This window comes from Dreissena polymorpha, chromosome 6 (assembly GCF_020536995.1).
Source record: "Dreissena polymorpha isolate Duluth1 chromosome 6, UMN_Dpol_1.0, whole genome shotgun sequence".
Classification (NCBI taxonomy): Eukaryota; Metazoa; Mollusca; class Bivalvia; order Myida; family Dreissenidae; genus Dreissena; species Dreissena polymorpha.
The window spans coordinates 16,596,710-16,613,799 of NC_068360.1; the positions used below are offsets into that span (position 1 = coordinate 16,596,710).

At 36.0% G+C, this 17,090-nt stretch overlaps 1 protein-coding gene and 1 long non-coding RNA gene across 5 annotated transcripts in view; one reads left to right on the forward strand and one right to left on the reverse strand.

Annotated features, from left to right (window-relative positions):
* Positions 1–226: 226 nt before the first annotated feature.
* Positions 227–4,184, reverse strand: LOC127833703 (uncharacterized). The gene is made up of 3 exons (XR_008027567.1): positions 4,112–4,184; positions 1,571–1,705; positions 227–499 (listed from the first exon to the last, which is right to left on the reverse strand). It is a non-coding gene; the product is annotated as an uncharacterized LOC127833703 (long non-coding RNA).
* Positions 4,000–17,090, forward strand: part of LOC127833702 (centromere protein I-like) — a 107,607-nt gene continuing 94,516 nt past the window's right edge. For 3 of the 4 annotated variants that reach the window (XR_008027565.1, XR_008027566.1, XM_052359118.1), the window contains exons 1-2: positions 4,001–4,289; positions 13,421–13,564. Coding sequence is in view for 2 of the 4 variants with exons in the window: in XM_052359118.1 (XP_052215078.1) it covers positions 4,232–4,289; positions 13,421–13,564 (202 nt within the window). In the remaining 2 variants the exon portion in view is untranslated. Of the gene's footprint in view, positions 4,290–13,420; positions 13,565–17,090 lie in introns of all 4 variants that reach the window. The other variant, XM_052359119.1, reaches the window with a different exon arrangement.

The following is a 17,090-nucleotide window of genomic DNA, read 5'->3' on the forward strand; positions in this document are numbered from 1 at the left end:
TTCCTCTCAGAGTCTTATAGCATTACTTGATGTTTCATTACAATCCTTTAATTCCTTTAGTAATGATCAGCACCATACTCTATGACTGTGTAATTGGGCGCTGCGCGTGAGAATTACACAGGACAATAACTCTTAAACACCGATTACCGAGTTGTAAATCGAGCTCCCTGCACTAACCCTCAATGTTTCCTCTAGATCTACTTAGTTACATTTTGACATTTTCAAATCTTTATAATTTATATTATTATTTACCAATATATGAACACACGTTACAAGATAAACATTGCATTCATGTAAATAATTTTAAATATCACTGTGTACATATAAGATGTGGCCGTTCGTCACCCACAGCCTTCGGAAGAGTCTTTGATTGGTTTGTTCCTTTTTCTTTGGCCTTTCAGGAACCCCGAGCAACAGTTAGACCTCGCTCCATATTTCTCACAGCACTCGACCAAGGAATCAATCACGAGCTCGCATTTGTCTTCTTGATAGTTCATAGCTGCAATGATCAATAGGCAATTTTTTAATTCAGAAAAAAATGATTTGGTTTATTTGGCAATTAATTACTTCATACAGCTTTATTAAACGAGTCGTGTACAATGTTGTGGTAAACTTGTACAAATGCTCAGCATATGCTACATTGGACAATTATATGTACAATGTATTTAATATTGTTTAGAAATATTAGTATTTAATATTTTTATTTAACATAAAAGCATAAAGCAAGTAATGACTTGTATAGTGACCATGTTTGTATTGCTTTTAAAACACGGCGTGTCACATGATGCGATATATGCCACAGACGCATATACTTGTATATTAAAATCCTCAAACTAAAATGTACGACCTTTGACCCTCAATTGTGCTTTTGGCCTTTCAACCAAAGTGCACGAGATTTCTTAGCCACTTATTGTTTGGTCATGATAAATGATACTAGTAATACAAATAAATTAACATCCTCCAAGGAATGTAGATGTTACAGAGAAGAAATTAAACTTTATTGATTTTGACCGTGAATTGCCTCCAACTGTCACTGTGGAGCATGACAGTCATATGCGACACATCATTTGAGAAAGCACCTTTTACCACCTACTTACGTATTTTGACGCATTTGTAGTCCCTTAGAAAGTTAAATTTAATTTAAGACCTTTCTTGCTGGATTTAAGTTTTAAAGGCTTCATTTGAAATCCTAAGATACTGATGAGCAGCAAACAGGCTGTTTTGGTTTTATGCTGCTGTTTGCACATAGCCATTTTCACTTTGCTCCTGAGTGGGAAATGGTTAAAATACTTCCAGGCACGTTTAAGTTACACAACGTTAACTAACATGTAAAACCTTTTACGTTGAACTGTTATATTAACCTTTGACCGAAGAGCAAGCGAGCTGTTCACTACTTATTGCCTGGTCATATGGAGAACTAATCCGGATTTGTATTGAAATCTTCCCGTATATTTGTCGAAGCTACAGGGTTGTTACAGAATCCAGACAGTGGGACCTACCCACGCACGGATGGACGGTCCGATTATTTTATTTCCTTGCATCAACAGATCCTGATGGCACGAGCACTGACCTTGTAAGCAAGTCTGTATTTTGCATGCATATTTTTGACAGGGATCTGTTGATGGTTTTGTTGACATTTCCAATTAATCGAACAGGATCAGATGCGTTCTACAACATTTTCAGCATGCCCTCATCTCGGATTTACCTGAAAAACTCATAATAGCAAACAATATATAGCGTGATCGTAAATATTTTAGACCCTCTCCCCGCATACTTAAATAAAGCTTTGCATAAACCATTTCTATTGGATATCTTACCAACAACGTGCAACAACACTAATATGCATTTAAATGAAAAAAGGTCTAATGATAATGATTATAATATCACTCGTTCAGTTTCAGAGCACTCGAGAGCAGGTGATGACCATGGTGTTAATTCTGTAAGTACAAGAACGGTCGCACTAAGCGGTGCGAAAACATAACCAAACATGATTTTATTATAAACATATAGAAAGCCGTGTTCTGTTTCATAAAATTAATGTTTTTGGATTGAACTGCAGCCGTTTTTAAATGTCATTTATTCTTTTCTTTTTTTATTTTCATTTTGCTTAACCGTGAAAAAGTCACACAAAAAATAATTAAAATTATTTATTTTTTGTCTAAATGTATTCGGTCTAAACAACAGACTGTCAGTCATCATACAAGACAACCAAAGCTGGTCATCATTATGGTGACTTTAACGCCAGATTGGCAATGACAACCGAGGATATAAGGAGAGCATGTGGCTGGAATGGATAGGAAAGATGGAAGGCAATAAATGGTGAGAGATTCGCCGTTCTGTTCGCCACAGGTAACCCGATCGTCAGAGCAAATGTTTTTTCAACAGATGGACATGCGATGCAACTTGGGCGTCACAAGACCTGTAAACGGAGAATCAGATCGATCACATTTGCATTGAGAGTAATTTTAGTTGACCTCTTCAGTATGTGCGCGTCAAGCGAGGCGTAGACGTGGCTTCAGACCATCATCCCCATGTAGCCCGATTAAAACTGAAGCTGAACAAGAATTGGACAGGAGGAGGGGAGTGGGGCAGAACAAGCAATCGTTGAAACAAGGCGCTAAGCTAAAAGACGCTAATAATTCAAACGAGTAAAGGGTTCCCTAAAAGTTTCAAGGTTAAAGAGGTGCTGCTTGAAGAAGAAACGATAGAGGAGAAATGGTAGAAAGTGCAAGTGAAAGAAGATGCCATCTAAAATGCCAAACAAACACAAAAGCGAAAGAAGAGTACATTGAAGCACATAAAAGCAAATAAAGGCAGAAGTTATCCTTCAGCGATGATGGCGATGAAAAGGTCACACCCTACGTAAGCCTGCATCCAATGTGACAAGACAATCTCTCACCTGGGAAGAGTAAGAGAGGGCGGCCTAGAAATACCAAATGCGGATGGTCCAAGTCATAACATAAATGCAATCAGCCCGAATATTCAGTCTCTTGTATGTATCGCTTTGGGTAACATCATTATAAGTAGTTGTAGATCATTAGAATGCTATTAAATATATAACCTCACACTTGTTTTGTTATTAAGTCATTTGACTATATACATTTGTATTACAAATCCTTCACGACAATAAGATAACATTAGAACAGCCGAAACTTTATGCAGATGCAAAGAAGAGTGGAAAGACATGCGGATAGCTCAGAAAAGCTCAGACAGACTCGCCGAGAACCGTGACGCCTATAGGAGGCTTTTCAAATGGGGTTCTGGCAAAGATGAGGTGCATTCAGTCTCTATAATTCAACTTAAAGATACAGTATATTTACTGCTATTTGACAAGCTTACAGTCGATTCCAACACAAAAATCTCGGAGGAAAGCAACGAAAGACGATAAAAAGTAGGGCACTGTGTCTGCTCAAGCCCCAGGCCAAACTCCACGAGCCAGAGTCTACATTATGCGTGTTCTCAAATACTGCTACCTCATTAACTTGCTAGACTCATGAAAGTTGGGCCTAATTTTGAATTAAAGCTGTGATTTATAGCTACCGGTATTTCATTCTTACTGCAAGATTGACCAAGTTTGGTGTTTTCTTGTGTTATGGAAGCCGGAGTACCTGGAGGAAACCTCACCTTTTCGGTATGGTGACCACCAAGCAAACTCACAAGCTGCTGTGTTCGGACATTGAACCCGGGTCGCCCTGCGTAGTAGTAAAAGTGTAGATCTTTAGGTTGACCTAGACTTTGCATGCTTGTACGCCGTAGCGTACCATGGTCGTTTAAGATTAAAACAGTTGTTTGTAAAATAAATGATTTATTTTGAATAAAGTAATACATTAAAGGTAAATTAATATTGAATAAGGAATCTGGTCTAACCGGACTTCGAAAATGTTAAGACAAGGCATGACCGTTATGATGTGGTCCGACATATTAGCCGTTTCTGATTAAAGCCGCCCTGTCCCGACACCGTGCAACAAAATGCACAGCCTAACATTTGTTTTACATCATTTACATGTATATAATGAAATAGTAACGCAATGTCAATAACAAACCCTAAGATTTGTTAGTATATCAAAACTGCGCTGAGTTTACGATCAACTATATTGTTTGGTATTCTCACCTAAACAATTGTTATCCGAATTTAGTACTATCCGTATCCATTGCCCAAATGAAATCTCGCGAGATTGCGCTTCCGAAATTTGAACGGAAGGCGCGGAAGTAAACAAAAATATTGCTGAAGATGTATAGAAAACGCTCATCGTATGGAATAAACGACGCTGTGGACTTTTTGGTCAAAGGTTTGTTTTAAATAATGCTCGTTTATCGTAATTAATCGCATGACATGAACATCGAAACTGATAAATGTGAATGTTGTCGCGAAAATAGGTTGCAATTTAAAATGTCAAAATATAGAAAGAAAGTAAAATTATTAGATGAGTTAAATGTCACCTCTCTCAATAAAGGGTCAGTCGGTGTTGACAATAGAAGCTGCACACTTGTGCAGCTTCTATTGTCTACACCGACTGACCCTTTATTCCGCCGAGCATACACAGTGACAGACTAAGTAAAGTATTTTATACCTTAAATAAGCAATCTTCGTAGTTTCGTAAATTTAAACGACAACAACAGAACTCTCCAAATTATTCAATTGTTTCGCGTTGCAACGCTTTATAATTTGTAGGTTTTCAAATCGTCAAAAGATCCCTTTTATTAACTGACATCTTGAAACTGTCAATAATATAAACTGTAAAAAATGATGTTAACTTAATGACTTAACTCTTCAATCTAAAAATTGTTAGCTTTATTCATGGCTACCTTAGGCAGTATGCACATATTAATCTTTTTTCGTGAACGTCAATAATTTTTCACCAGGGATATGCCTAGTCCAACTTGTTGACGCTCTCAAATATTAAGCTACTTTTTATATTGGTAATATTTGGAGCGTACAATGGCTGAAGCATTCAAAAAATGGTGGACATTTTTCCTTCTTTGTCTTTGTTGTTGCGCAACATTTAAGCCCCGATATCAGACACTTTATTAGCTAAAGAAACTTCAGCGTACAGTTTATGTAGTATTGACATACCTGTACGCTGAAGTGAACCCAGTATCGAAAGTCAACCAGAGTCGTAACATATTTATGTCACGCTATAAATCAAAGAAAGCTCATTTTCTTGGATACATTTCTACATATATTGGTGAATGAATATAAATTACTGCATCGGGGAATATTTTAAGGTTCAAATGTTTCAAATGCATCTTACAGTAGATGAAAATAACTACCACCAGTCTGAAATTCACAATTTTGACGCCATTGTCGCTTTGTCACGTGACAAGTTTTCATTTGGATACTTTCGGATCGACCTTGACATTTTTTGCTGAAATTGTAAACATTACTTTCGTTTTCTGAAATCTATTATTTTTTATTAACATTTTTACAACTTACGTCTGGTGGATTATAAGACTGATTTCAGTCTGAATCAGGTAGTTTTAAGTAATATGCACTTTGAGTTTGTATTTACACTACCATTTGTTTACAAAACAAGCCAGAATAATCTAAAATACCGGGAAATGTCATTCTGAATTTGAAAACACCTGAGCACATGGTATGTTACTAAAAATAGAAATAACGTCATATGACCGTGAAATCTCAGGAGATTCGCATGTCAAGAAAGTCTCACATCGCTGTTTTTCTCGATATGTAAGAGCAGAATAGATAAATTTTAAATGTTTAAGATAGTATTTTGTGAAAGAATATATCAGTTAAATGTGAAAAATGTCAATCTTTCCAATCAAGTGGTTGATTTGAGCCAATAACTGCATTTAAAAGCTGTTTTGGACCGGTCTTTGTTACCTGTCAACTTTTCAGGAATTTCTTGTTGACTTTCCTATTGGGGTTAGTCCATAACTATAAAGTCGCGCCAGTCAAAAATCATAAAAAGTGACATTTAAAGTTATGGAAGCCAGAACTAACACTTTATATCAACGGATTGCAATAATATTTACATACCTGTGTAGATAATTCATTTCTCGATAATGTTCCGTAAAAATTTTGTAATGACACTTTGCATTGCCTGAGCAATTTAAATCCAACCACTATTCAATTTTTCAATATCTTTCCATTCGCTCACTTTGTAGATATAAATTGATAACACGGCCTCGATGTAAAGCATCTGGTTTTAATGTTGAAGAATAAACCGATGTTATTATACTTTTCTGGATTATTTAAGCATTGTTTTTTTCTTAAGTGTTCTGAAATAAATTACATCTTTTATTTTTATACTGTACATAAATAATATTGATACAGATCGTACAGTATACCGTCCTATGTAATGTAGAATGTAAGTACATTAAACAGGGCTCGAAATTAACACTCGCACACTCGCAAAATGCGAGTGAAAAATACTGATTGCGAGTTAAGTTTTAAGCCACTAGTATTTTTTTTGCGAGTAAAGAAATAGTGGAAAAAAACACAGTAATATTGCTAAATGCGTTCGACGTCCTGAACGCTAAACCATAGGTCATGGAACGTCCTAATACCCGTATGCGGAAGCGCGCAGCTTGTATATAGACAAGTATACTTATAGTAAAGATACGAGGATGGTATTGGTACAAAGAACGTTAAACAGTCCACTAATTCACACGTGTTCATTGAACTTATAAACAGACATGGCGTCGAAGCGAAAAATAACTAGTTTATTTTTGCCCACAGATGGAAATAACAATACGAAATTAAATTATGTTTCCAGCAAAATTTGTGAGAATGTTTTTGATTTTGCGAGTTGGTATTAAAGCTGCTCGCAATGTTTTGCAAGTAGAAAAAAAGTTAAATTCGAGCCCTGCATTAAACAACACAGACAGAGGTGCGAAAACAACATGCATAAAAAGATGCTAAAACTTAGAAGAGGGAATAGAAACTGCACCATATCTGTTTTCAACATATGCTTATTAAATCGACAAAGATAAGCATACTAGATCAAGCTAGGTAAAAGTCGGTGTCAAAAGCTAATGTAAAAATAACATACAATGTAACTCGTACACTTTACACCGTAATTCCTTCTTCTGATTGGTTGATATTTAAATCTGTTTCATAATTCACCGTTCCAGAATTTAGTCATTACATAATTATCTCCCCTGAATACTCTCCACGTCCGCCATTACACTGCTGCTTAACAATCGGTAACATATATAAGAGAGCACCAATTATTCAACGGATGAATTTCTTTCTAAATTCTAAGGCCTCCATTACATGGTCTTGGTTGTCTAGGAAAACACATTGACCCATTAAAAAAGAATTTAATTAAATTAAATGCAATATTTTTCATTTGATTATTTGCATCAATCTTAAAATCGTGTATGCCTTTGCATTCCAGTGTTTAATTGCCCCATTGTTCTGCATAATCCGATTATCTCCTTTTGATCAGATATAATATTGTCCAGACTTAACTAACCACATGGTGTCATAAACCACACTGGGTGGCAGATGACAATTTGGTCATTAAACACAATTGACATGACGCCTTATCAGTGATCGCTCCGCCCACTTAATCACGTGGCTCAGCGGGAAGAAAACCTAGACAAGCTAACACCATAATGGCTTCTTTGCCTATAGACTGCATATAGATAATGATTTACGCGATATTCTGGATGATTTTATGGACTTGTTTAACACCATATTACACTTGTAAAGGGGTTGATGCCATTTAGTTATTATGCAAATGCAAATAATATACGATTAAAGAGAACATCAGCTTTTTATAACGGGTAAATCGGTACATTAAACACAACACTGTATTATGTGAATTGGGAATAAGACATCACACTGGGAATGGACATCATTTTGGCAATTTTCTCAAACAAAACTATTCATTTCATGATCAACATATATTTTTGTAATATATTATCTATAATTTAAGCTTAATAAGAAATTTTCCATGACTTTTTCATTAACAGTGATTGAATTTTTATCATTTAAAGTGTATTTTTAAACCGTGTCCATGCGCGGCATGGACACAGTTTCATTTCATGAGGATTTTTTTTTTTAATTAATAAATTGACTCCAGCTCATAGGAGTTTAACCCTTTGCATGCTGGGAAATTTGTCGTCTGCTAAAATATCACTGCTGAATTTCTAAAATTAGCATTTTCTTCAATTTTTTTTTCAAATAATACTATCAGAATAGCAAACAGTTTGGATCCTGATGAGACGCCATGTTCTGTGGCGTCTCATCTGGATCCAAACTGTTTGCAAAGGCCTTCAAAATTCGGTTCCCGCACTGAAAGAGTTAAGATTCCAGAAAAGATTTAAACAATGTACAAGTGTTGGTTTATTTCCAGTAATCATGAAGGGCTTTTTTCCTGCCTTTGTGAATTGGTCTTTGGCCCCTGCCTTTGTGAAAAAATGAACATAAACTTTTAAAATTGAACTTCTGATAATTTTGAAAAAAATAGTTGCACACTGGAGCGGTATTAAATTATAAAAATATATTTTCTCTAACTTTTTATTTGTTTGGCCAATTTTGAAAAGTACCAGTACCCAAACATAGAAGATGGTGATTGGCATATTTTTGGATATGCAAAGTTTGGACATTCTGATCTAGCCAAATGAATAAGTAAACAAAGTGATTTTTTATATTTCAAAGATGATTTTTAGCTCTACTGCCAAAGGAAGAGCTTATGGAATGGCATGGTGTCTGTGTGTGTGTGTGTGTGTGTTAGACGTTGTCTTGTTTATCCGATAAAGTCCACAGTTTTCATCGGATTCTTTTCAAACTTACTCAGGGTCTTTATATTAATGAGGACTCTAACCCTATTTATTTTCAGGTCACTGGGTCAAAGGTCAAGGTCACAGTGACTCGAAATAGGAAAAACTTGTTTTTTCGATATAGTCCACAGTTTTCATCCGATTATTTTCAAACTTACTCAGTGTCTTTATATTAATGAGAACTCGAACCCTATTGATTTTCAGGTCATTGGGTCAAAGGTCAAGGTCACAGTAACTCGAAACAGTAAAAACTTGTTTATCCGATAAAGACCACAGTTTTCATCCGATTCTTTTTAAACTTGCTCAGTGTCTTCATATTAATGAGGACTCAAAACCTATTGAATTTCAGGTCACTGGGTCAAAGGTCAAGGTCAAAGTGACTCGAAATAGTAAAAACTTGTTTATCCGATGAAGTCCACAGTTTTCATCCGATTCTTTTCAAACTTGTTCAGTTTCTTTATATTAATGAGGATTCGACCCCTATTGACTTTCAGGTCACTGGGTTAAAGGTCAAGGTCACAGTGACTCGAAATAGTAAAATGGTTTTCAGATGTTTACTCAAGAATGCTTAGGCCTAGGATCATGAAACTTCATAGGTACATTGATCATGACTGGCTGATGACCCCTATTGATTTTCAGGTCACTAGGTCAAAGGTCAAGATCACAGTGACTTGAAATAATAAAATGGTTACTTTTTCTTGTTTATCCGATTAAGTCCACAGTTTTCATCCGATTCTTTTCAAACTTGTTCACAGTAGTTATATTAATGAGGACTCAAACCCTATTGATTTTCTGGTCACTGGGTTAAAGGTCAAGGTCACAGTGACTCGAAATAGTAAAATGGTTTCCAGATGTTAACTCAAGAATGCTTAGGCCTAGGATCATGAAACTTCATAGGTACAGTACACTCCACGCGTTTTCCCCAATTTCCCTCCATACTCCGCGGGTTTCGACCTGGAGGGAGATTAAGAAAATCCCGCTATACGCGGCGTTTGCATGATTTTGGACGCGGCGATTAACGATCGGCAAAACTGATAAACCGACGCGGCGGCCCTTGGCGTTGGCAACGCGGGGGAAACTCCGCGTTTTACGAGATAACGATCAATTTAATTTTGTTTGACTTCCTGATTTTCAAATAAAATTACATTTATTACAAGTACATACATGTACATGTAGTATAATATTTACAATTAAAAAAACAACCAAGATAGATCGATCCCGACGTGGTTGTAGAAGTAGTTGTGGTTGTATAGAAAACTCGTTGATTTACGACACACAAAACGTCGTCTTTTAACTAATACTTACCAATTAATATAAACACAGTTTGCAACATTGTTTTTATTTTGATAATTTAATCCAATGTTTTCATGTTAGCAGGTGATTTTCTATAATGAACATGTATACAAATGACCAAGGACCCTAAAAATCTCGCAAATCTGTGTGAATTGACAGTTTGACGTAATCAAAGAAAAGCCGCTTCCTGTCTAAAGGCATAACTTACTCAAGTAAACACGTTCAACGAATGCATATGGAATGGTTTTAATTGTCGGAACAAAGTCTATTCTCTGCTCGCTAATGCATTGATTTTCTCTTTGTTTGTAGGTTATTCCATTGATTGCTAAAAGGTGGTTACTATTGAGTTGATAATTGCATTTAATATTCACAGTTGTATTCTTGTTGCGTCGACATTCTAAACAATGTTTACCAGTAATTATGGACCAAATCGGCAGAGTGACATTCACACATGTTAATCCCTTTTGTCACAACACCGAATACAGCAGTCTACACAATAGGTCAGTAGACAAGCTTTGCGTGTTTTCATAACGTCAAACACTTAAAATCCAGTTCCGCCCAGATGTCTTCTGTAATCAGTTTACAGTACAATTAGTGTTAAAATAATTACTCTACTAAAATACCGTAACGATAAAGATTCGGCGTGTTCGATTTGAAATTATTTTAGAGGAAATATCAACTTATTCGCGATATAATTTCGTTAATAAATACCAAAGAAACTTTTAACCGAAATCAACAATGTTCTCTGCGCTACAAAGTTTGTATAAAAAAAATCAATACACGCACGCTTTGCAGGAGTATACATTGTACCTTGACCTTGTACATTGCAGCATAATTTTCGCGCGCTTTTGTCGGGAAATATACATGACTGTATATTGGAAGCATTTGTAAACGTCGTGTTAACAATTAAAAATCGTAGTGTGTTTCGGATTACTAATTATTATTCTCATTTGGAAATTTTACGGAACATTTATTCTTGTGTCGTATGTGTTATGATTTAAATATTAATTTGTCAAATGTATTATATTAGACTAATTCATATTGTAGACGTACCTGTGAATTAAAAAACATAATTTTTATACGTATTAATTTTCTATACAATTATCTTTTTATACATGTACTACAGTATTTAAACAATTTATTATAACAATGTTTTTATTTTTTGGCATGCCCAGTAGCACACTGCTAACGCGGCGTTGCGCGGCGATCACTGATAAGAACGGAAGGTGTCTGCATTTACCGACTAGCCTAAAGTAATACACGCCGCGGGAATTAGCGAACGCGGCGTAACGCCGAGCGTTTTATCGAGTTCACCTCGCTCTTCCAACGCCGCGTGAACACACGCTAGCAGAAAAAACCCGCGGAGGGAGCGCGTTTTTTGGGGAAACGCGTGGAGTGTACTGTACATTGATTATGACTGGCTGATGACCCCTATTGATTTTCAGGTCGCTAGGTCAAAGGTCAAGGTGACAGTGACAGTGTTTAAAGCAGAAGAGCGATTCAGGCCCTCATGGGCCTCTTGTTAAGGAGTCTGAGACTTTTGTCAAGGCTACTCGGACTGCAGGACTCTTGTTAGTGTTGAAGACTAACGCATTCTCAGCTGTATAGTACTTCTATACATGAAATATGGCAGGGGCTTTTCCAGCTACATGTATTTTGGGGAAAGGAATCTGGTCAAATTGTGATTATTTTAATCAATAAAAAGGACCAAATTGGGATTTTTATGCCCCCATTTCGAAGAAAAAGGGGGTATATAGTTTTCGCACTGTCCGTCGGTCGGTCGGTCACACTTCGTGTCCGCTCTCTAATTCAAATAGTTTTCATCCGATCTTTACCAAACTTGGTCAGAAGTTGAATCCAGACAATATCTAGGTCAAGTTCGAATATGGGTCATGCCAGGTCAAAAACTAGGTCACGGGGTCACTTAGTGCATTTCAAGGATTTAGCATGGTGTCCGCTCTCTAATTGAAGTAGTTTTCATCTGATCTTTACTAAACTTGGTCAGAAGTTGTATCAAGACAATATCTAGGTCAAGTTCGAATATGGGTCATGCCGGGTCAAAAACTAGGTCACTGGGTCACTTAGTGCATTTCAAGGATTTAGCATGGTGTCCGCTCTCTAATTGAAGTAGTTTTTTAATCTGATCTTTACTAAACTTGGTAAGAAGTTGTATTGAGACAATATCTAGGTCAAGATCGAATATGGGTCATGCCGGGTCAAAAACTAGGTCACGGGGTCACTTAGTGCATTTCAAGAATTAAGCATGTTGTCCGCTCTCTAGTGTATGCGGCTTTCTGATTTATTTTGATATTCTAAGACATTTTTATGCCCCCTAAGGAGGGCATATAGTGATCGGACTGTCCGTTCGTCTGTCCGTCCGTCTGTCCGTCACACTTTGCAATTAGATTTCGAAAAATGATCATAACTTAACTATGTCGCTTCAGATAGCAATTTCATATTTGGCATGCATGTGTATATGGACAAGGCCTTTCCATACGCATACAAATTTTGACCCCTTGACCTTGAACTTAGGGTCTGCGTTTAGGTTCGAAATCTGCGTTTAGGATTTGAAAAAAGCTAATAACTTCTACCAAGCGTTTACACAGTTATACTTTTATGTAGTGACAAAGTTACTGTTGGGGGCATCCGTGTCCTGTGGACACATTTCTTTTTTATCAACAGATATTGACACAACAGGTCTTTTCCTGGCCATTTTGGATAAAAATCATATAAATTATGGTTATATATTTTGCAGGTTGTTAAAAAAATGAGATATAGAGTATAATTATTATATTAAGTCATAAGACACTTCTTTGGAAAAAAAGAATTTTTTTTTTTTTTTGAAATTGGCAATTTTTTTTTAAATTTTGGTTTGGGATCGGGTCCGTTGCTTTGGGATAGGGTCCGTTTTATGGCCTTTTTTACATTGCAGAAAACCCCCTGTTATGACTTAATCAGGGGTTTTTATCTGATTTTGGGGAAAGGGCCTGACCTTTTTTGAGGGGGAAAAAATCGTGCGAAACGCCAGATTTTGGGGAAAAAATCACACGAAACGCCGGATTTTGGGGAAAATAAGGAAAGACTTAAATAATCAATTAAGCATATTTTACTGTTTTTAAAACAAATTCAAGGAAACAGAAAATTTAATTATGCAATATTTTTCTTTTTTCTACACTGGATCAGGTTAACTTATATATTTAAAGGTTTAAAAAAAAAAAAAAAAAAATGTTTTTTTTTTTTTTTTTTGGAGGGAAAAATGAAATCTAGGGGAAAATTTACCAGCTGAGGGGAAAAAAAATCGGAGGGGAAAGGGCCGATGATCGGCGGGTCACAAAGAAGGAAAAAAAAAACTGTTAATCATGTTAATTTCTCATAGCCACATCACGTAAGCCATACAAGGGGAAAGGCAATGAAGAGTTGACATCCGCTCTGGAATTGATAGAGCTCACAGCACAAAACACCGGCTTGTCTCCAGAACATATTGACAGATTGATCGATGTTGCAGCAAAAGGGATTCAAGGTAAAATATGTGTCTCAGATAAAAACAATAAAGAATACCATTATAAATTATCAATTAATATATATCTAATGATTCACACAGTTTCACTGTAACTAGACAGTAGTTATTCTTAATTTTAGATACTCTGTGATAACTGCTGCATTATCATTCTATTTCAACTGATGTTGGCATTTATGGTAGAGTGTATTCAAGTGCATACGTGTGCATTTGGTAGAGTTGCCTGAAACATGCTGCAATTCCTGTTAATAAATTATTGTCCCCTACCGGTTTCATTGGAGGGGACTTATGGTTAGCGCTCTGTCTGCAGCGTTCGACACTAACAGGAGTCCTGGAGTCCGAGACTCCGAAAAATGAGACTCGGACTCCTTGTTTTTGCGTGAGAGGAGTCCATCGAACTTTTGTGGATCCGAAAAATGTGCCACAAATCATTATGCTTTAACCAGTGCCCCAGATAAGCTGCGTATCAGCGTCTTTCACCCTATTAAAATGTTTAAAAACGCAAAGAAATACAATATCATGCGTATTGAAAACGCACCCGATTTGCCTTTTACGCACATTCGTCTTATTTGATGCGTACGATACAATAGCTTAGATCGAAAATACTTTGCTAATTTTCGGTATTTTTTGTGATTATTTTCATTACGCGGCGACGCTTTTATTCAGCAAGCGCCTGGATGACGGAGCAATAAAACAGTCAAAGCTATTCAAACGCTCTGCGGACTAGATTTCATAGTTAAATAAAGCGGCTGACCAAATTATTAACGACGACATACATGTGTTTTCAATCCGACTTAATCCGTCGTTCATTGTGCATGTATTTGTAAAGTGTCTGTACTTTCAGTTTCTAATACGATGCGTAATAAAAATGTCTGAGAGAAAGACGTCCGCAATTGTTGCGCCAAAATATTAGTCGATCGCCTACTTTTTCGAACCAAGAAAGCAAGAGCCAATAAGTGCCGAATCATTCGTGTTATCGATTTTTTTAAGTTTAAAGTTTATATTATTGACAGTTTCAAGGATTAAAGATGTTATGAAACATCAGGTTATTAAAGTTAATTATATAAGTTTACAGTTTTATTGAATTAATACAAGTGTGTGCAGCTTCAACAGAAGTAAAGCAGCAATTGTTTTACTGTATGCATCTTATAACTCATTTCACCCTATTCCAAGAATGAAATCACCCTATTTTTCAAAATCAGTGGGTGAAAACCCTATTTCCGAAATAATTATCTAGGGCACTGTTAACACATTGACAAAAACAAAAGAACAGCTTTTTTCCTCACCACTTTGGGAATGATACCGGTACCGGTCAAATTGGGAAAATAAGCAGCATTTTCATCCAAATTGGGAAATTTATTAATAATGCTGGAAACGTTTCAAAACATGTACAAATAATAATTTGCATATTGACTTCAATGTGGTGAGTGATTTCCTACAAAATCATGTTTCTATTAGCACTAAACAATAAGTATATTAAACTTAACACTCATTTTAACTGAAACCGTGCTTGAGAGTATGAACTGTCTAAATCGGGACTCATAGCCTCAGGTTCTGTAGGATAACCTGCCTCTGATTGAACGAGGTTTGCGTCAGTAGACTTGACCATCAATGAAAGGCTGCTATTATCAATATCTGACAACTATGCACTGGACTCGATATTTAATACATATTCCCCAATTTTTAAAGTCCGAATTTTATCAATGCGCGAGTAATAATCAGTACCGGTTATTTGTTTGGTTGTTTTCATATTACACCAACATTGGTTACATACTACTTATTATAAACGAGCAGTATTAGAGTTTGGCTCCAAGGCACTGAAGATGCGAACTATTGTGAATCAGTTGTGCGTGAATAACACATTTTCACTATCAATCGATAATTTCAGTGGTTTTGTGGCAGTTTGTTGGCTTTGCTATACCTACCACACTAATCAGTCATTACGGAGCACTCCTCCACGAAAAAATCTTGGCAGTTACTTAGAAGACTGCTGATGGCAACCTGGTGCATTGCTCGTGGAAATTGTACATTTCATGCCAAATATTGTCAAAACATTTATTTCGACACGTAAACGTTTTTACAAATAATTATTCAATTAATTGACTAAAACTGTAAATGTTTGGTTGCATTCTCAAATGACCGAAATTAAATTTGTAATCCAAAACACACTTTTCAATCTTTGTGTTAATGCGACATTATCAAAGTCTAACTTCACATAAATATTACACATGCATATTTCCTTTGTCTCGACAAAAAAGATTTACATGTGCGTATGCAATTCTTCAGCGATTTTTTTCTGTGAATTGAATTTTTTTTGTGAATTGGTAATTTTTATTTTTGAAATTGGGAATTTTTATTTTGAAATTGGGAAAAATGGTCTCATTGGGAATTGTGCTGTTTTACGGTACCAACTTTATATAGAGGAAAAGCGCTGAAGAATCCGATTTTTTTTATTTTGGTTCCCTGTCACTGTCCGTGCGTGTAGTAATAGGGGAACATGCAAACTTTGAAACGATCGTGGCTGTGTTTTTTTCACTGATATTTTTGCTGTAGTAAATTAATTTCTCCAAACAGTTTCTTATCACTATAAAAATCATCACAATACCCGATTTTTTTACACATTGTACGTTTTATGACCCCAGTGTACTGAAGATCGGACTGGCTGTGAATCATTTGAGCGTGAATGACCCGTGTCAGTATCAATCGATGATTTCAATGGTTTATTGCAGTTTGTAGGAATGGTCATACCAACCACACTAATTGGTTCCTAGGGTGTACTCCTCCACGATTAAATCGTTGACTCCTCCACAATTAAATCGTGGCAAGTTACTTAAGAGACTAATGATCATGGCAACAGAGTGTAATGCTCGCGGAAATTATGCTTTGCAAGTAAAATAGTGTCTAAACATGTTTTCATGGTGTAAAAACCCAATGATGAAATTACAATAAAATTACAATTATATTGCGTTTCCCAATTTCCACGTTCTTGGAAATACATGTATTATAAAGAATATATATATAGCAATGAGAAATATAGGGTTGTTACACCCTTAGTGTAGATTTAGTAACTATGACACATAACAAAACAGAAGGCTCCGATAATGTTTTTAACCCTACTGTTGAGGTTAAACAAGCAATCATAATGCATAATAGCAAATAGTACTATGTTGAAATCTTAGAATGATCATGTAAATCATTAACTTAAATATTACTGGAATCGGTTAAATATTTTGCAATGTGATATAACAAATATTGAACAGCAGTCACTTACAACTTTGATCTAAAAACAAACATACAATACAAATTTAACATTTCATGGATTGACATGTGTTAATGGCCGAAAATATGATATGAAAAGCCTTTTAAAGGTGTCTTAATTGTTGGACTCCTTGAAATCTGTCCGGCTCCTAAATTTCAAAAGTTAGGAGTCCTTGGACTCCTTACTCAGATTAGTTAGCACGATGATAGGGCGATTACCACAACTATTCCGCTTACCGTCGAAATTTTCTACTTCTGACACAAGCCAGGG